The sequence below is a fragment of the Antrostomus carolinensis genome, unplaced genomic scaffold (genome assembly GCF_000700745.2).
Source record: "Antrostomus carolinensis isolate BGI_N321 unplaced genomic scaffold, ASM70074v2 scaffold36069, whole genome shotgun sequence".
NCBI classification, from domain to species: Eukaryota; Metazoa; Chordata; class Aves; order Caprimulgiformes; family Caprimulgidae; genus Antrostomus; species Antrostomus carolinensis.
In genome coordinates this window covers 2,270-22,720 of record NW_010339883.1, presented here as the reverse complement: position 1 = coordinate 22,720, position 20,451 = coordinate 2,270, and the positions used below count along the sequence as shown (strand labels likewise).

Below are 20,451 nucleotides of genomic sequence, written 5' to 3'. Positions count from 1 at the left end.
TGCTGAACCAGTATAAAGGAAAAATACTGTTGTTTTAGCTCAAAAATTAACTATGAGGTCAGTCAAAGAGACTGGTATGGTTCTAGATATATTTCAGTTGGACAGGTAGCCAAATCAACAGATCAGAAGAAAAATGTTGTTTCATACCTATGACAGATAAAGGTTGGAGTGAACGTTCTTTCTTTGTCCCCAAACAAAACAAAGCAGAACAAAAAGAAACCCTCACATACACACAATCTGCTTTGTGACACTAAAAAAAAAAAAAAATCCAAATTACAGCTATGGGTTTACTTTTAAATTGAGTTCTTATTACTTTATTTAAACAATGTCTTTCTAAACAAAATCACCAATCCAAAATTATAGAATTGAAACATTTTAGAAAATTTTCAACTTTTTTATTTTTCTCTTTTTTTTAGAAGAACTACCTCACAAATTCAACTATTACCTTTATTGTGAAACTTGTGGCTCTGCAACTACATTTTCTGCTGAATTTAGTATGCAGCAGAAACACACTGTGGCCCATTCTTAATTGCAGATGTGAAGAAGAAAAGGAAAATGCACATGTCAATCTCTGATGTGGCAATAAGAAAAATCCTGCAGTTTTTCCCTGCAGCAGTATCTCTTCCGAACTAGTGATTACCAACATTATGACTCTTACTAAAACCATGCTCTGCAGCTCTGATATTGACTGTATTTTTCAATGACCTCTGAAATGACTGTATATACTGTACGCTATGCCTTCAAACATACAAGAGAGGTATGCGGGCTGTTTCTCTTTTATTGTTTCCCCAAACAAACCCATTTCCTACAAGCTGTTCCCATCCAGCTTCCCAGAAAAACAGCAGGAAAACAAAGTGTGAACTCAAAACAACCCATTTCCACAGAACAATATGCTGTACCAAGGGGAGAGAGGGAGCTAAAGGGGGGAGGGCTGGGGAGAGGGGAAAGACTGAGAGAGAGGGAGAGAAGCTGTTTTGATGCTGCCAAGGGACTTAAAGAAAAAAGGAAGGAGGAACTTTTAAAAGTCACAGAGAGGAAGAGTTGTGTAACTGTAAATATGCAACAGGCAAGTTGCCAACTATTTCAAAGGATTTGAGGTTTCAAAATCATCGAGAAGGCTAACTGATTTGCACTGTGGGTTTTGAGCTTCCAGGAACACCTTTATAGGTCTGAGAGCCAGAAACTACCATATCTTTTTATAGAATACCCAAGCCATACTTGGTTATAATTTCAAGTTGAAACAGTAAGAAATGTAAACAGACACCATTTATGCTTCTCTGAGACCTAATAAAATGAAAGCATGGACTAAATAAAGCAAAATGATACATGTCGTTTGGTAAGAAGGGAGAACCAGAAGATCATGTTGATTTAGTTCCTGGCTGACCCAAGCAATCTCCAAAGTTCCCTGGATTCAGTAAACCAAGAAAACCCATACACTAAACTCCCGTAGGTATATATATAATGTATATCACTCACTGAGACATACAGGACAAAAGTCAATGATAAATGTCACCGTGTCATTTTTAAACCCTGCTTCCATATTTGGCTTGTCAAGGACACAAAAGCAGAAAAAAGGAATAAAAGTAAGCAAGGAACAAATTATTTCAGCCTTGCTGTCCATGGCAACTATGCAAGTAAGAAAGAAACACTTCCAGAATCAACAACTGAACTGCTTTTCCCCACATGAATAATCTGACCAGCTTTGAAATCTTTGGGTAGGGAGATACTGCTTTTCCACTGAAAAAAAGTGGTACCTTTCTTTTTTCTGTTGATAAAAGATGCGGAAACACAGACTTTGCAATCACTTGCAATTAAACCCCACAGTACAAAACTGTACCATGTGTCAACAAGACCTGACATTACCATGAAAGGTGTACTCTACAGAGGAGGAGATATGGGGCAACGTTCATGTCATGATGTACTGACTTCCTCCTGTGGACTTTGAAGCTGCCACAGTACTGCAGCAAAAAGGACCTTCCAAATGCCTTAACAGTATTTATGAACCATGAATGTTACACAGCGCTGGATGCAAGAAAGAAATGGATTCTGCTGTCTTGGGCAATGAACTGAGCCAAAGCAGTAGATAGACAGATCTTGTCGCAAAATGTTTTCAGCTAACACAGAAGGAACACAAGTTGAAGGAAACAGATACAAAGCACAAGTTAAGTGCACAGTGCAACCAATGTGACTGTCACGGTTGTGCCAGAGCTTATTTTTCAATTTGAATGAGCTACACAGAAGATAATAAAATACAAAAATATACTAAGCAAGGCAGGCAAGAATTGGAGTGGTGGTGCAGAGAAAAGTCTGAGGAAGAGGGAAGGAAGAGCAAAAAGTTATTCAGCACAGTCTGGAGCAAGCCCAGCTAAAAACATACAAACGACTCATCCCTGTCTGGGCTCCTTCTGCAGCTGCTTTCTCTTGCTCTGCTCTAGCTGATTTCCCTCTGTGACCACATCATGGTGACAAGGGGGAAACTGGAGGGATGTCTCCACTTTTGGATGCCCTTTCATTGCCCAGGACCATCACTGGACCTCACAGTGGGCAGAACAGGCAAGGAACAGATGCACTGTGCGGTAATGACAGTGTCCCCCTGCACTCCCCTGTCAGCCCAAACCCTCCCTGCTATAGATACCTGTGCAGGGTGGGAGGGAATATCCCTGCAAGTTCTTACTGGGAAAAATTCCCTAATGTAGCACATCCCAAAAAAGAGAAGATGGCTCTCACCCCTTGTGTGCAGAACCCTCCTGCAACATTGGGGCTTGGCTTATGATAATGTCAGGAGCTGCCAACAGCTGAGGTAAGCCAAAGGCGACAGTAAGTCAGTAAGAGCACTTGACATGAAAGCAGGAAGGTGGGCTTTTTGTGCTTTATTTTCCCTCTGAGAGCTTGACAGACGGAAGATTGGAATTTGATTAAGGAAAGTCTTAAGAGTTTTCTTAATATATCATTCAGTTCACCTGGAACACACCCCATTAATGAGGCTTTTGTAGCTGTGAGTGTTCAATACATTTGCAAGTCAAGCAAATAATTATGATGCAAACATACATGTAGGTGCTCAGCCTCAGGTATCCATGTTAGAACTACGCATCTATTCAAAGCACGGATTTCTCAAGACTGTAACTCTGCAGCCAGCCCAATACAAACAGGTTGATGAGGATTTCAAACACAAATTTTACCAAAACAAAATTGTTGTTCAATGCAAACTAACTTTGCTCCATCAGAGTTAACAGAAACACATAACTGGTTTTACTAAGAGTATGCTGACTCTTCTGAACGTCTTTTAAATATATAAAAGCTTTCTTATAATACACTTTCAGTAAGACTGAAATCTAAAACAGATCTTTAGAAACCAACTCTTTTGTAAGAATATAGAAAACAGATCTAAGGCTGCAGGAAGATTTTTGCTTCCTCATGTTGAGTATTTCATCACTGACCAGGCATGTTTTAAAGATGTTTATTACCCTCCGAAGCTTCAGATTTCAGTCACAACTGTGAAGAAAATGTTTGCTAGAAACATTTTAAATTCCTGCCACATCTTCTTGTGTTCTACTTTTTCTACAAATAGGCTTTGTATGTTGAGTACACTAAATATTACATTTGTCACATGTACAAATATTTTTTTTATAATCAGTTATTTAAAAATTCAGTTATTTATGCAGTTTTCAAAGTGTGGAGCTCGTGACACTGTATTTCTAGTACAATCCCTAAGGATATTTTTCTAACTCTTACAATATTTTTTTAGGTGTTAAGGAAATCATCAATTCTTGCCAAAAACCTACACTACTCATTTTAAAACATGGTAGCTAAAAATTTTGCATTCCACACTTATCTTTTATTGAGCACTTTTATTGACATAAGTAGCACTATTGTCAAATAAGCACTAATAGCCTTTAATTTATAAATATTTCTCAAAGCACTAGAACAACTTCAGCAGTAACTGAGCTTTTTGGCAGCCTATGAAATTTTAGCAGCTGAGTAGTATAATGTCCCATTTCATGCCAGATTAAAAGTGCAGAGAGGTTAGTGACAACACCAATTCTGTGGGAAAAAGAAAAGCTCTGAAAATCACAATGAAAGTGTCCCCAGACGGGAACCTGAAAAAAAAAAGCAGCTGTTTTTGAAAATACATAGTGATTTTTTTCAAGTCGCACTGTGGATCTGTGGATATAAATGAAAATTAGTCATTAGCCATCAGATCACGCATGTACAGAACCTGCTCTGACTCACTGGTGCTACATAACTCTCTGTTCCCACTGGGCTTACAACATGGGAATTAAAAAAGGCAAAATGTCCTGTACTTAGCCAGCAACAACAGGAGTAATTAGCAGGCTAATGACTATACAAATAGGAGGATTTGGGACTTTTTTCCTTCTGTATTTTCATTATTCAGAAAGAAATGCTTTCCCATACAAGCAAGGTACTGATATTTGCAGAGTCAAGTGAACTGTGTTTCTGGTGGAAAGGTGGGTAAGATGTTTGTGTGAAGATGCAGGAGACAGTGTGAAACCAGCTCTGTCCTTCAGAAACCTGTTTAGAAGTTGAGGGCAACTGAGGATTACATAAGGCAGAGAAAAGTGATTGAAAAAGAAAACAGAGTAAGAGATGAAGTATTCCTAAAAGAGATCGAAGAAATCTAGAAAAGGAAAGAATATGGATGATTAAAAAATAAGCTGAAGTCTTTGAGACTGGAAGATCCTGCTGGTGGCTGGAGCACTGGGAAACCATTGAGTACAACAAAGTCAACCAGAGAAACCGAGAAAATTAGAGGCAATCGAGGTAATGTTCATGAGGACTTTGATGTGCTGAAGATATCCACAGTAGTTACAATTTATATGAGAGACTATCTATCCATCGCTCAGTCTTGTATGACTTCAATATATGGAGACAAATGAGATGGGTTTTTTTGGAGCAGTGTACAAGACTAACTTTAAAAAAATATTAATTTTAGTTTAGAGATATGTTTTGATATTTGATCAGCAAACCAGCAGGCTCCAGGAAGCTCAGAAAGCCAATCAGAAAGCAATACTAAAAGAGGTAGGGGGAAAAAAAGATATTGAAGGTCAGAGAATTGAACGCTTCTATTGCAAGCTTCTGCATTAAATTTCCCATCACCTACAGGAAGACAGAAGCAGCACTTGGCATTTAGCAGATACATTGGGTAAAAGACTAGAATAGAATGGATTGATATTAACACATCCATACTACAGCAAATACAGAAGATAAAGCTTGGAAAAACATAGTGGCTGGTTGAATACATTTTTCATGTCAGCTCAGTTGTGGCATTTTAGCCGCAGGACAAACTAGGGAACCATAGTGCAGTTTCTTTCTGAGCCAGCTGAGTTTACAAATAGTCTTACATGAATCTCTGACGTGTGAGGTTAAGCCTTTAGCTAAATGATATGCCCCACAAACGATACGCAGGATAAGGAGAACGCATTCACATGTATGAACTGAGGACTCCTCCTTCTGTATTGTTTCCACAGTTGCGCTGGGACCACCACAGGCATCTCATCCCCTAGAACAGAGAGATGACTAGCTCTGCCATTTGCTAAGTCCAAGGCAGGTAGGGAAGTGCTTGTCTTTGCCCTGACACAACCTGTCTGGAATGGAAGGCATTTCCTCCTTGCAGCACAGAAAGCAGCACGTCCACTCCTCCAGCAATGGTGATCTTCCAGGGGACCAGCAGTGGCCTTTGCACAGCACCTCTGCCTGGCTGAGGCTGAAGGGAGCAAGGCAGCTCACTGCTTGAGCCCACTCATATTTCATAAAAGAAGCTCAGGGTCTTTGCACAAAAAAGTCTTCCACAACTGCCCACTGTTCTGTAAAAGCAAATGCAAATTTTTAGCTTGTACTCTGCGCTTTGGATTCTCTGTACATTTGCCTAGTTCACAGGAAAAAACTGGGAAACTTTGGAAGTGTTTTGCATAGGACTTCTCTGCTTGCAAATCTAGACTTTTTTGGAAGTTTGAGCCTCTGCTCTCCTTTCCTTGACCACATTCTCATTTATCTACACAAGTCTGATGATTGTAAATGGTCTCTGAAGTATTGGAGATTATGGTTTATACTCACTGTCATGAAAATTCACAGTATAATGACTTTGTTTTTCTTTTCTCCTAAGGTCCCCAGTATAATAAGCTGATAGTTTCAAAAAGTCTAGAACTTTGTCCTTCTTAGGATACTTCATGACTCAAAGAACTTCCTTGACAGATTTTGTTTTTCCACCTTTCCCTTTGTTTTTTTCAGCACTGACCAGCACTGATTATTACTGCTTCAGTTGCTTATGTAGTACTTTGCAAATTATTGCATTGCTTCTGCTTAGCATCTAGTTTTAATGTCATTATCAAACTTAGAAGTTTCATTTCCAGCATCATCTCAAACCTATTTGCTTTATCTTATCTATGTGTTTTAGAGTTAATTCTGAGGATTTAGCAAGTTTCCTTTTTAACAACTGTAGTTGCCAACTTTCATGATCTTCCTGAACCTTAGGATCCTTTGAACCTAAATTCTACAGTCAGCTGAAAACCTAAGACTCTTAGTTGTCATTTCAGCTAAAAATTTGTGAATTTCAAGGTTTAAAAGACAGATAAGAAGATTAACAACATAACATATATTATTCCCTGAAATTCCATTACATTTAAGCTCATGTCATCATCTTGTGAATTCTGAATTCTGAATATTTTCTACTGAAAAAAATTATAATATTCCTTATTGTCACTTTAATTTCAATATTGCATTCCACTTCTCTCTACCTCCATCTTGAAACTTTAATATAGAACCTTTTGCAACATTTTCCCTCACCTTCTTATTCAACCTTACGAATTTCTCCAAGCCCTCCTTTTTAACTACGGAAAGGAACAGAAGAAAAACTAGGGGGAAAAAAAAAGGAAAACAATGTCTTGGGGCTCACAGGCACCTCACTTAACATTGACCTTTCTCAAGCAACCTACCAGCCCCCTTAATTGATCCTCTCTGGTGTCATAAAAAGCCTTCAAGCCCCTAAACTGCAATATTTGGAGAGCAAATTTCTACTAAGATATATAGAGATACATTATCTTTACTAGTGATATTACAAACATTGGATATTTTCAGATTTTAAAAAATGAGCTGAAGCTTTTGTCAGTTACTATACAGTAGACTGCCAGCTTTATTTCTTTAGAGCTTCAGGAGTAAGACTTAATGTTGGACATTTGATGGCAAGAATCCATCTGAATCCCAGCTTACAAATTAGAAATATGACCAGAAATGTGTTTAAGTCATTATTTTTATTATTTAAAAACACACCCTAAAATCCCAGGTTACTGAATGTTTGTATGCATCAGACTCTTAAACAAGGTACTTGTTTTGTGCAAGATCTACCTCTGCCCACAGGACAAGGTCAGGACCTAAGCAGTACTGAGTGGTACCATACAGTCCCTTAAGAAGCGGGTAAGCAATGTCCATGCAGTGTGTGTAGTTCTTCTGCAGGGTTTCAGCCCTGTGGTGAATTCAGCCCTGTTACATGAAGTGTTCAACATTTTTAAGTCAGGCCTCAGAAACAGAGAGTACTTAAAAGCAACGCACTTTGGGTCTGCCTCCTGGCTTTTAAACCTTTCGAGTAGATTCTTTAGTACTAGAGAGTCTTTTGTCAATGAAAACTGAAGACTTCAAGTGTTCATTCAATTTAAGAAACTGTCCTTTAGGAAAAATGCAAAATACCACAAGACTCCTGATAAAAATTGTGAAAGTTGGCAAGAACTGCATTCTTCAAGAAGCAGCTGAGACTGACAGAGATTGAGGCCAAACAAAACCTCTATGAAAGAGGAAGACAGCACTGTGAAGGTCCAAACTCAGAAGAGAAACATACTTGGAATTGAATTTGGTCTGGTCTGGGTTCTAAAAGGTCAGATTAAGTATGTGAGAAAGAAGTAGAAAAAAAAAAAGTGAATCTGAAGACAGCTAAAATGTAACATTCATGCTAACTAAAAAGGATCTGGGCACCATTGTGGAGAAAGGATTCATGCAGAATGAGTTTGAAGTCAGTAATTTTACATATTTTTTTCAGATTGTGCTTTATTTCAACGCATTTTAAACATCTCTTTAAATGTGTTTTTTAAAAAAACTGTTGTAGTTGTCAAATCTGCAACACGGCCACCAAGCAGTTTTGTAATCATAGTTCATTGTTATCCCACTTAGAATGTTTGCAGCTAAAGCTTCCCATCCTAAGTGAGAAAACAAAATGCAAAATCATTGCATGAGTAGCAACAGTTAGCAGCAATTTTTTGTCCGAAAGCATGTCATTGATACCCATGTGAATAAAAATCTAACACACTACCATCCAACAAAAGGTCTGAAGAGTTTGAAATAGAATGGTTACTACTTTGCAAAACAAAACCAGCCTCTGATTCTGTGTATTAGAGGTGAGAAGTAAAATACAGAAGTTTGGTAAAACTTCAGTTTTTTAGCATTTCAGCTGGTTAAAGCTACGGGTTGGGAGGAAGGTATAAGAAGAGTACAGCAAAGCCACTTTGCCCAAATTCATCTCCTATGTGACTGCCTTTCTTCAACTTTCAATGATATTATTTTACTAAACAGACTTTTCCTAGGAAAAAAAAGATCTAACCACTTCCAATTTTCTTTACTTTTTTTAGAAAGGTAGCACTGACAAAGGAGGGTTTTTTTTTTTCACATCAGTGAAAGCAAGTAAGTGGCATAACAACACTTCCCAATTACGAGTAAGCAGCCCATCTTCAAAAATCCATCCAAAGTCTCACTGAGTAGAAACAGTGGGAACTCTCAAGTTGATCAGCACCTTGGAAAATGAAGAACCTTATTCAGGGCTCTAAGCAGAGATTTAACAACCTCAGATGAGTGACCCTTTTTTTGGAAAATTTCAACTCGGTCCATTTAAAGACCTTCTACTAAACTTGCCTCCTTTGGCATAAAGCATTAATGATTTAGTTGGGATTGTAAAGATTTACTATGCACTTTTCCTGTCTTATTAGAACCAGTAATGGAATCCACTTACTTGCGTTTCTTTGGCTCTGAATGCATACTGCTGAAGAGTATGACATCCAGAGGTTAAATTCCTGTCTACCTTTCATTTCAGCTTTATGACTGTAGTCAGTACATTCCCTTTAAACTTGTGGATTCTAAATGAAAGGAAAATTTATTTTTAATCTCATCAGTATTTAAAAACCCCTAAAAATTCAGCAGTAAAGTTATTAACTACTCTGATTGCTCTGATGAGTAAAAGAAAACAAAAGAAAATTAAGAAATTGACAGAAGCTTGTAGATAGAAGTTTTCTAACAAAAACTATTTTTCAGATAATTTGTTAGGTTTGCTAAATGTTTATACAACACATATGAAAAATAAACAGTTTCAGTATAGACCTTCACTGAAACATTTTCAGGAGAATAACTGTTTCTTGACCAATATTACTAACAATGCATACAAATTTATTCTTCTCACTATGTAGGAGGTCCATGCAAGGGAATAAGGACACGTTTTTTGCTGTGTATCTATCAGACAAGGATGATGACCTGCCTCTCTCTATCCTTTTCCTACATTTTTTCTCCAAATCAGAAGAAATAACGTGATTTTTTGACGCCTCCCTGAACATAAGTCTCCTCACTGCTTGACCTGTCTAATGCTATACCTGTGCTGGACTCGTCTCATTAGCTCAAGAAAAAGAAAGCGAGGGCCATCACCTCACCATTGCAGACCCCAGCACGATAAGGCAAGTTTGCACACTCTTAATCTAAAACATCAGTGGAACGGCTCAGATGCTTTCAGTTCAGCACACATCTGTATGGTTTGATGGATCACATCTACAACGACCATTCAATGAATACTGTGCTGCCTGCGACCCTCCACGGAGATTGCTTTTTTCACTGGGGCAACCCACCCTGATTCAAAATTTACTGAAGTCAACGGAGATACTCAGCACCGTCAACAGGATTGTGCTGATCTGAAGCCAGGACAGGAAACTCTGAGGAAATACGCTGTTTGTTGCCTTGAATATTTGTTTAGTGTTTTGGAATTTACTGACTAAAGCTGCATGGAAGAAACCTGGCAGCCAGAGACTTTTGCCAAGTTGTGTTATTTTGGTTGTATCAGAACTCCTGAAATAAACCCAAAATTCCAGTGAGACTTTTGTGTTCATGCCGTAGCCTCCTCGAACTCACTCCATCCAGCTGTTCAGGATCACTCTGAACTAGCAGATCTGCTTCAGTCTTGGCTAGTAAGGCAAAATTATGCTGAGAACATGATGCACCTGGTTCTCCTCTCACTTTGCATCCATCTTATACCTTTGTAGCCCATTGGATATAGTCAATCCAGTTGTGATTTACTCCAGCTTAGAGAAAGAGGAAAATCCAACAGGTTTACTGTAGAGCTCAAGACAAAACTCCCAGAGCTTGAATGTCTTCTAGCGGCCACCATGCTGTATTTCCTCTCGCTGAAATAAGCATTAACAGAAGCGGCCACATCCATCACTTAATCGACTGGACAGAAGCGCAGTCCTGGGTTCCACATCTCATGAGTGGCTATTTTGTTGACTAAAATTTTAAAGAAAAGTACACTTTTGGAAGTACAAAAATACATTTAGAAGAGAATGGACATGAAAAAGGAGCATATGCATGATTCGGTTGGAGTTTGTCTTCATTAAGAGGCTTAATACAAATGTTCCTGATTGTTTCTGTTGTTTATGAATCTCGACCTTCAGAACAGCACTGAAATGTGCTGTCTCCTAAAGATGTTCCCTGCCGATATGACACACACTTTGTATTGTTTCACTGAACACAAGCATTAATATCCCAGAGGTAACCCACCCTTCTTTTAACGGCTGGTGACAGGCCCAATGGCTGAGCAAAAATCAGTTGAAGGAAAGGGAAGTCTTGTCGGAAATGAGATTAATCTTGTAACGTGTGTTCAGCCCTGATAACCCATCTGTGCAGAGAACTGCTTTAACTGGAGAGCAATTAACCTTCACCTGACAAGCTTTGTCCAACCGTTATAAACAACATTAAAGGCACAGGATTGCCCTCTTTTTTCCCCCTTTACGTAGACTAAACAATCAGATTCTGAATTCCATGAAAATGGTACATGCAACGGTGCCTTGATGACAAATCGCAGGAAAATTTTTTAAAAGGTAATGACTGTATGGAAATAATGTGAAAAATGTCTCTGGCCACCACTTTGGTGAGTTGATCTGATTAGTAAAAAGCAACAATTTTGAGTACTTCCAAGAGAATATCTTATGTATGAGGGAAGCTGATGTGAATACGCCAAAGACTAACAATAATAAAAATGTATGCAAGTAGATAAGAGCTGGCTAACCATGTCCCAGGCACATTGCTTTCAGGATGGAGCATTTACTTCCCCAACACCTCTGTGAACCCAAAGCCAAAGGGCAGCTTCCTAGAGCTTCTTCAGCTGTGGCCTTATGGAAATTACTTGTCAAAACTAACTTCAACTTGCAGAACACATCTGCAGCAACTGGACTTTTGGGTCAGGTCCCCACAGGACCAAGTCTCCCGTCAGACAGCTCCAAGCGATGCAGTGTCTGGAAGGGTCTGTAAATCAATCCTCCAATTCCCAGTCTGTTAGACTACAACATAAACTTAAATAACTGTCTTTCCTGCAGTAGTCTGAGGAGATAACTGAACGTGGGTCTATTCTTCAAAGACGAAAAGGTGCAATATATATGAAGCCACGATAGCAAAGGACTGCTCAGCTCTATGGGGACAGGCCAAGATACCAATCTCAGTCACAGTGGCAGAAACCTGGAATAACTCCATGCGAATCACTGGCAAAACAATGTGCAGAATTTGGGCTGAGCTCCTGAATATCTTGGGTGAAAGCCTGGCCTCAGTCAAGCTACTGGCCAAATACTTTTGACTTCATTTTGGCCAATTTAATTTCAAGTTTCATAAATCCTCATTCATTCTATTCATGTGCCTGAAAGTAATTACACTGCAGTTGTGATTAGCAATGGAGGTTTTCTGTCTTTGTTTACTTTTCTTTTGCTATAGGTTTCCTTTTCTTAGCAAAAGTTCAAACACACAGCTTAGCCATGGTTTTATTCCTCTGTACAGTGAGGCATAATTTCCATTTCAGTCATTTCAGTTGAATATATGTGTCACTGTGGATTGCAAGTGATGGCTGTGACTGTTTAATATATCCAGAACATGCTCTGAACTATTTGTTGGAGAAGTCCACCTCAAGGGCTAGTGAAACATGTATTTCATTTGCTGATGCATACAAATAAGGAAAGAACGCAGGCAACAAGGAGCTGGAGGGAGGTTGCTTGCTGTTCATCTGACAGAATGACAATATACTTTGGAGCATCCTGATTTCCAGTATTTGAAAATACACAGTCACTTTTCCTTCTACTGCAGGAAAAATACCAATATTTCATAGTCAAACATTACAGCATTGGTCTTAAATTTTTACACAAACAAACAGATGTGTTGTACTGTGTCTTAAATACTTAAATAGCAACAGGCAGAATGTTACCTTTATATCAAACAAGAAGGGCTTAGATCTTTTCAGTGAATTAGATATTAACAGATAGGAAGTTCCTATTGAAAGCATTTCCTGTATTGGTAGTCCCTGATTTTGGCAACTTATCTGGGCAGGAAATGAATGCAGGAAGTATCTGTCTACAGTCTCTTTATCATCAAGGTAATTGCTGTGGCAGCATTTTACTGTTTATCAATGTAATAAACATATCATCTAAAAAAAGATGTTTTTCAACTCTAAAGAATGAGGTTTAAAAAGAATCTTACAGGCTAGCATTGCAGTTATCCAAAATCTTCCATGTAGAATTAATATTCTGCTATTTGTTTCTCTCAGCACAACTGTAATTAGGGATTTGTCAAACAAAACATTTCCAGTCTCCTGTGGGTTTTTTTTCCTAGTTATAGCACTGTTCCTCTGTATCTTGCTCTCTCATCTCTCTTAACTCAGGTAGGTCACTTTAAAGAGTTCTGCCGCTTCCCATAAATAGTTATTCACCACCCCTTCCTGCAGGTATTTGCATATATCCAGTCCTTGTAATTTGTTGTTGTATTTCCTTCCTATCTATCAGGCACTGCTTAACCTGGCAACACATACGTTTAACTAAGTAAGTCAGATCTTTTCCTAGTGCGAAAAGATTACGCCAGCCTAGTGACACCATTTCCCGCCCATCAGTTGAGATATACACTCAACACAAATAAACACACATTGCAGATGAAGGGAGACATTCCTTCCACTCATTAATTTCCAAAATCCACCATTCCAAAAGGCCATTTGCCTGGTCTACTTTATGTGGATGACTGCTTCTTGTGTCCTTCAATCTAGCCTTAAAATTACTCATTATTTCTTTCTTACCTTTTAATATTCAATGACATTTCATGACAATAATTGTCATTTTTTTCATTTCATTTTGAAACAAATTAGTTTTATGACATGATAATTACCAGAAGTGGTAAACACTGGTTTGTACACAGCAGTTATTAAAAAACATAACTAATATTACTTATTACCAACTAATATTTCTTTCCTGAAAGTAGTGTTTAATGTTTCTAATAGGATGACTATATGCATAGTGAAAATCAGCAACCCAGTGCCTAAGGATACACGCCAAGAACAGGGGTAGCTTCCTTGTGATACAGGTTTGCAGCATGAATCTCACCAGATTTCCTGAAATAACTTCTCCTTCTGTTCACTGTAATGAGTTGTTCACAGTACTAAACAGTCCTTCTCTTAAAGGGGGCAGGGGGGAATAAATTGAGGGACATAGCACCATCCAACCTCAGACAGGCTTGGTTACAACATTTAAAATAACCCCTTCAGCCATAAAGACACATTCATCCTTTAAGGAAAGGATTTATGAGCGCTTTGAAGTTTCTGTATTGTTGTCAGTGTTTTGAACACAGTCAACATTTCTTCTGTAAGACACATATATATTAAGAACAGTAGGATGACTAGCAGAACACATGTCATTTTGTCAGACCATTGGCTTTTCATTACTGACAATGTGAAAAACTGCTAGTATTTCTCTACCGTAGAATTATCTACCAAAAGAAATTAATTTTTAAATAGTTAACGATTAATCTGATAGAAACCACATTGCAGTCAATGAAAAGATTTTCATCAACTTGACAAGGTTTGGCACTGCATGTGATGTTTTCTACTGTATCACTTTTACTTTGTTAACATGGATAATATAAGTGATACAAAACCAAATTTTTATTTTTCTTTTCTCCACTTTGCTTATTTTCAAAATAATTCTGTTGGCTTGATTTAGAAACTTGCATTATGAAGCCTACTTCTTTTTGGGTGAACAGCATTATATATTATTACTGGATTATAAACTATCACCTGGAAAATAAGTATCTTCTGGCATTCACATTTCTCAAAACTACTTCTGTATTTATCTTTCAGCAAGTCATTCTCCAAAAGCACTTGATTCTTTTAGCATTATTTGTGATATGCCTTTTGTAACTCGTAGAACTCGCTGAAAAACATTTTGTTAAGAGATAATATAGTTCTTGTTAAGAAAACAAACAAACAAACAAATTCAGACAATCAAACATATGCATTTTCCACCTGTTGTTTCTTGCCTGGGGACTTAATTCTGGAAAGCAAAATCCTTATATTTGACTTTGTTCTGGCATATGTAGTCACAAACCCGAGTCAGTTAAATGACTGCTGATTAAAAGCAAAAGAAAACAACACAAAAATCCCCAAAATATCTTCTTCTGTTCTTATATGACTATTTATTCCTTGAAATTGTACATTTGTATTTGAGTATACCAGTTTACCTGGAAATAATTATAAGTCTGATTCTACTGCCTTTACTGGAACAAAATCTTCGTGAAATTAGTGGAAACTTTGAATTAAGGAGTGCAAGGTCGGGCTAAGTGGTTTAAGGCACTCTCTGTTCTTGCTTCTGATTCAACAGAGCACTCAGGTGTGTGCTTAGTTTTAAGAGGGCTGTGTCATATCACCAAAGCCAATGGAAGTGTTTAGAGGCTTAAAGTTAAATATAACATTGGATCATTTGCTAACTGAGAAACATAACAATCTTTATAATTTTTTAATGCAAGGAACAAAAGTACAAATTGCTGTATTAGTTCTGTTGGATTCAGTGCAGATGCAGCCCTCTAAACAAAGACTTAAACATTTCCATATGCCAAGAACGGGGGAAGTTTTAACTGTCTCCAGCTTTCTTTGGATTTAGAAATATTTGCGTGAGTTCTTAGATTTTCTAAAAGAGAGAGAAAAATAATACTATAGAGAAGAGAAGCACAGACTAAGATTCCTCCCCCCACAAAAAATCTTGCCACTATGTACTGCTTTAATCAGTATATCCATACTCTTTCAGGCCTTAGAAACCACAAAGATTCTGCTGTCCTTTATCAAATACACAGACTTTTTCTCCCAGAAATCGTAGCTTCCATGTGACCAGCATATTAGAAAGCAGAAAGAAGTGGGCATGCACATATTTAGAAGTAAATTAGAGTAAAAGAAATACCCACAAGTGTAATCAGTAAGTCATTGTAAAGTTAGGATAACTTACTGAACAGCTTTTCTAAGAATAAGAATAATTGCATTGGCAGGCAGGGAGAGAAATATAGCAAATCTTGCTACATGTCAAGGAAGTAGAATTCTAGGTGCATTTCTCTATTTAATGTTCTATCCTCCGCTATAGGATAATGGAAACAAAACAAAACAAAACAAAATGACCTTCAGGATAAGTATTTTTACTTCATCTCAAGGTAACACAAGCAATTTTTGCTCCAGTCTATTTAAAAATCCATCAAAAAAAAAAAAAAAGGCAGATGCCTAATTCAGAAGCTTTTGATATTTTTCTAAAATTGTATTTACAATAACTAGTGGAACACTTATAATCAGCAGTGCTGTACTGATTTGATAGTTTTTGGCTTCAGTGCCCTGCATCGTCATGCTACTGCCCATATCTACCAAGTGCTACTTGTGCCAGAAGGAAACATGTCACCTTATTGCTGAAATCCCAACTTTTGAGAAAAACTTGAAAAAAAAAAACCCAAAAAACCCTTCAAATGCCCAAAAACATAACAGTGAGGTTAGCCATGTGCACACTAGGTACAGGGAAGCGAATGCATTAGCAATATCAGCCCTCCGACTGTGTAGGGCTTTCCCTGTCATGGGGAGAAGGGGAAGGGGGCAGCAGAAGGAGGGCAGGGAATGAGAAGACATGTATCTCCTGCTAAAGCCATGCTCACAATGTCAGCCCCAGTGCCAGAAAACTTACACAAATGTTTGCCTTCATAGATACTGATTAGCCCCAGTTAAACCAGCCTGATTTCTCATGAGCCACGAGTGTCCTGCAGGTCTGTCTGCAGGTTTGTGATAGGAAAAGGATGAATCAAACAGTCTTACTGTGAGGCCACCTTTGCACATGTGGATATTTTGAGCAATTTCTACTCGGTTATGAACAAGCACATAGCCATTCACAACCCAATTCTGACATTTAATGACTGCATGGCTTCCCCAAAGCAGAGAGTGAACTCCCGGTGCAGAGATCCCCCGTAAGGCTCTCCACCTTCCTTGGCCACAGCATCTTGTTGCCTACACTGGGATAGCTGGGCTACCCATTGCCAGCAGACAACACAGGCTATTACAGTGAAATTGCAAAACACATTTATTAAATATAATTGATTAGCAAAAGAACAAACACCCATTTAGCATTCAAATGGAATTTATTTCAGAAACCTCTCAGTTAAATGACTTCTTTATGTACTCAGTAGAGAAGAGGAATTGAATCTCTTTGGATTGGCTTAGCTTCATGTCAGAGTACACCTCCTGCACCTAGGTAGTGACACCTGCACCTCTCATTTCTTTTAAGTCATTTCACATTTCGCACTTGTACGAATGAAATCCTTGCTTTGGAGTATAAGGCATTCCAAGCACTCTGGGCACCAAAATCCTCGATGTTTTGGGGTGCCTATTTTATCCCTGCATGCTCCACTCCCAGACGAGGAGATAAAAATGTACGTTTTTCCACTCAGGAGGCTGTGCTGTCTGTGTTGCATTAACAGGCTGCATAATACACAGCTGCACACAGCCTCCTCTCACCTCTGCAAGTGTAAGGTGGAGGCAAAATAATAATGATGAGATATTGTTTACAATCATTTACCCTATTCTAATTCAGCCAACACAAAAAATAAATGAGCTCCTCAAAATGCATACATCTAATCTCATTGTACCATAATTTTGGAAAAAAAAAATTCCCATCAATATCAACAGTGCATTCTGATTAATAGAAGCAAAAAAACAAGTTATTATCTCAGCACACAGCCCTTCTATTAGCAACGCAAAACTTGATTCCCTGGACCTCAAGATTTTCATAGAGTTCCTGTCATGTCGTAGGTGCTCTGAAAGGCACAGGAAAACCAAAGGGAATTCAGCTGTTTCAGGAGCTACTTAGCATATAAGAGATATTGGCCAGCAATGCAGAGGAGATTCAGATCTTTGTCTCCATAGATAGCCCCCTGAAAGCATCAGTGATTGCAAAAAGAGACGGTTCATTAGGTTTTTTTAATCACATTGTCTTCAGGCAATACTTTCAGATTTCAAAAACTATAACAAAATGCATCAAATGATCTTTAAAATGTAAACATCTAAGCAGTAGTTACTGAGAAATCAAACTGCAGCTCCACTTAGCTAATGGCCAGGCACTGCTGCTGTTCTATATCTCTTACTAAATCTCTGGCATAATTAGAAAAGTACAGAAATACACAATACTATGAAGAAAACAAGTACCTTGATCCCCAATCTGATAATACAACGACGCGGAGTCCTCATTGTACATACTGGTTTGCTCTTCACATAAAATTAGTTTCACTATCACAAAGCGTTGAGTTACAGTTATACTTCTGCAATTAATCACAGCTATTGCTATATCTGTAACTGCTATCTATTGCAACATAAAGAGAAGCAAAAACTAGATAGATCGATAGACAGATAGATTTGTTCAACTTTCTCAGTGACACAACCTGAAAAACTCAGCAAAGCCATTCTTAAAATAACAAACAATGCACCAAGATCAATTTATAAGCCGATAAGAGAATTTTATTGTCCAAAAAATTAAAACAAAAAGAACACACCCACAAGATCTTGCTGCCACCATTAAAATAACATTCAGAAAGGTCCCGAGTATCAGGATAGAATTTCTAGAAAAGCAGGTAATTAACACCTGCATGAGACAGAAGCAAGAGCTGGTGCCTCTCATTCCCGCTTGCTAATACTGGTGTCCCCATCAACAAGAGAAACATTTAAAAGTATCCAAAAGGTTAGTGCTCTCAGGAACCCTTTCTTTCCTTCCAGTGCACACCCTCTCCCCACACAGCAGTCCGCAAAGACATCCAAGTTGTCAAAATGATACCTACAAGAAATTTCAGAAGCTCTGATAAAAGGGCTTTGCATATGCAATCCACAGCACTGTACAGTGAATTTAAAAAAACCAATTTTTTTTCCGAGTTTGAAGTTTTTAAGCCTTGCGGATGGTTGGAGTAGGAAAAAGGAAATTTACTAGGCAGTACAAAGGAAATCTTGTTGTCCTCTATTGTGGCAGTGGGGGTGTTGCCCAATTCTAACTTATCTAGGTTGATAAAGGAAACCAAAGAACACGCCACTGAAAATAATTCCAACAAAAAAGGTACCCCTTTCTTACCTTAATAGTGCTTGCCATAATGTGATCAAGATTATTGATCGCTAATAATTGCTAATAATAATTATTGCTTCGCTCTGACCAGAAAGAAGTTTTGATGAGGTTGTTTAGAGCGGATGAGATTGTGCTAACTCTGGGAAATGAAGTCAGCCAATGGCAGGAAGAGGTTTCTATTGGTCCTGGCCACTGCAGCTCGAAGAAACAGGATATTTGGGAGCAAAGAGATAAGAGTCCTAAAACAATGTTGTTTTTCTTGATGATATGTGACTAAATTTTTTTTTTTTTTTTTTTTTTTAATTTTTATTTTACACAAAAGTCAATTGCCTGTGACTGCCCGGGCAGGTGTGACCTGATGTGCAGTAAGTGTGACATGCCACTTTGAGGCAGGATGCAGATGTTCAGATGAAATGGGCCAAATTCAGTGTTAGTTTCATGCAGTCTGCTCACTGGGGAATTGCTGATTCGGGGCCAAAGCCGGACTTGGTATAAACGGGTGTAATTCCAAATATGTTAATAAGTCTAGCCCTGCTTACACCACATCTATATTTGTCCATTAACTTCATTCCTGGATTCTTGAGCTATTGACACTTTCTAGCCTATCTGACCTAGCACTTTTTTTTTTTTTTTTTTTTTTCTCAGAGAACCAGTAAGTACATCAAAGACAATAATTTCTTTTTTATGTCTCTTTCTTACCGAGGAGAGGAAGTCACAAAAAGACATACATTTCAAAAGAAAATGCCCAAATGCCATAAGCAGTCTTAAATGTTCCACACTCCTCCTTTCTTTCACCCCTCTGTCCATGCATGAAAATCAGATAGTTTCACTGGCAATTCCCTTCCTCGTTGGAGTGTGATAGTCATTTTTTTATCCAGTGTTATACTTTTATTTGTCCTTTTGTAGCACTTGTCAGTCACAGGGTACCCCAAAAGCACCAGCTGTGCAAACAAAATACCATCCCTGTCCCAGACACCTGCCTAGGAGTGCTGAACTGAAAAATAATTAAAAAAAAAAAAAAAAAGCATAGGAATAAGAAAGGTAAAGTATTTCCACAGTATCAGCCATCATAACAGTTCACACATAAAGAATCACTCAGGACCCAGTGCTGGCATAACCCTCTTGATCTTACGAGTCTGGCAATATTTTGTGGTTTTGTACAAGACATAGCTCCTGGTGTCAAGAGAATCTGAGCTTTCAGCTAGAAGAGAAAAGCTTGAAAATAGTTCTATCAAAAACAAAAGGAAAATTAAAAAAAATTCAGAATGTATTTATTTTTTAATAACCTTATTTTTAAAAGCTGGTCCTGTTATAACCAGTTTATGATTTCTCAATGCTTGTAACAATATTAAACCATGGACATGTTGCTTGAAACCACTGCAGCACTGTAGTTAATTCCCACTGTACTACTGTCCTGCCCTCTGACCAGGGACTCTGGTGTGATAAAAAAGAACAAGAAATAGTGATGGCTTGTCATAGCACTATTTAGTGGAGACAGATGACCTCACCCTCTCTCAATGCCTTCCTCTCTCGCTCCTTAGGAAAAGAAAAGGAAATGGGAGCATTGCTCTGTAACTGGTGATGAGTGCAGGCACTAGGTATGCATTTTTTCCAAATGGTACACAATGACGGTGGTAAGTCCCAGTTCACTCCTCCCTGCCTATCCTGACCCAAAGAAGGTCAAATGTGGCCGGGCACTTTTCCAGAGATGCCCCCGGAGGAGACAGACCCAGCGCTGCCTGCTCAGCCTTCGGGTGTTCATCTCGCGGGTGCT

General features: G+C 38.3%; 1 protein-coding gene across 2 annotated transcripts in view; it reads right to left on the bottom strand.

Annotated features, from left to right (window-relative positions):
- Nucleotides 1-18,759, bottom strand: part of ERG (ETS transcription factor ERG) — a 65,197-nt gene extending 46,438 nt beyond the window's left edge. The window contains exon 1 of one of the 2 annotated variants that reach the window (XM_010176005.2): nucleotides 18,687-18,759. In XM_010176005.2, the coding sequence (XP_010174307.1) occupies nucleotides 18,687-18,704 (18 nt within the window). In that variant the 5' untranslated portion in view covers nucleotides 18,705-18,759. The remainder of the gene's footprint in view (nucleotides 1-18,686) is intronic. The other variant, XM_010176006.2, reaches the window with a different exon arrangement.
- Nucleotides 18,760-20,451: the final 1,692 nt, after the last annotated feature.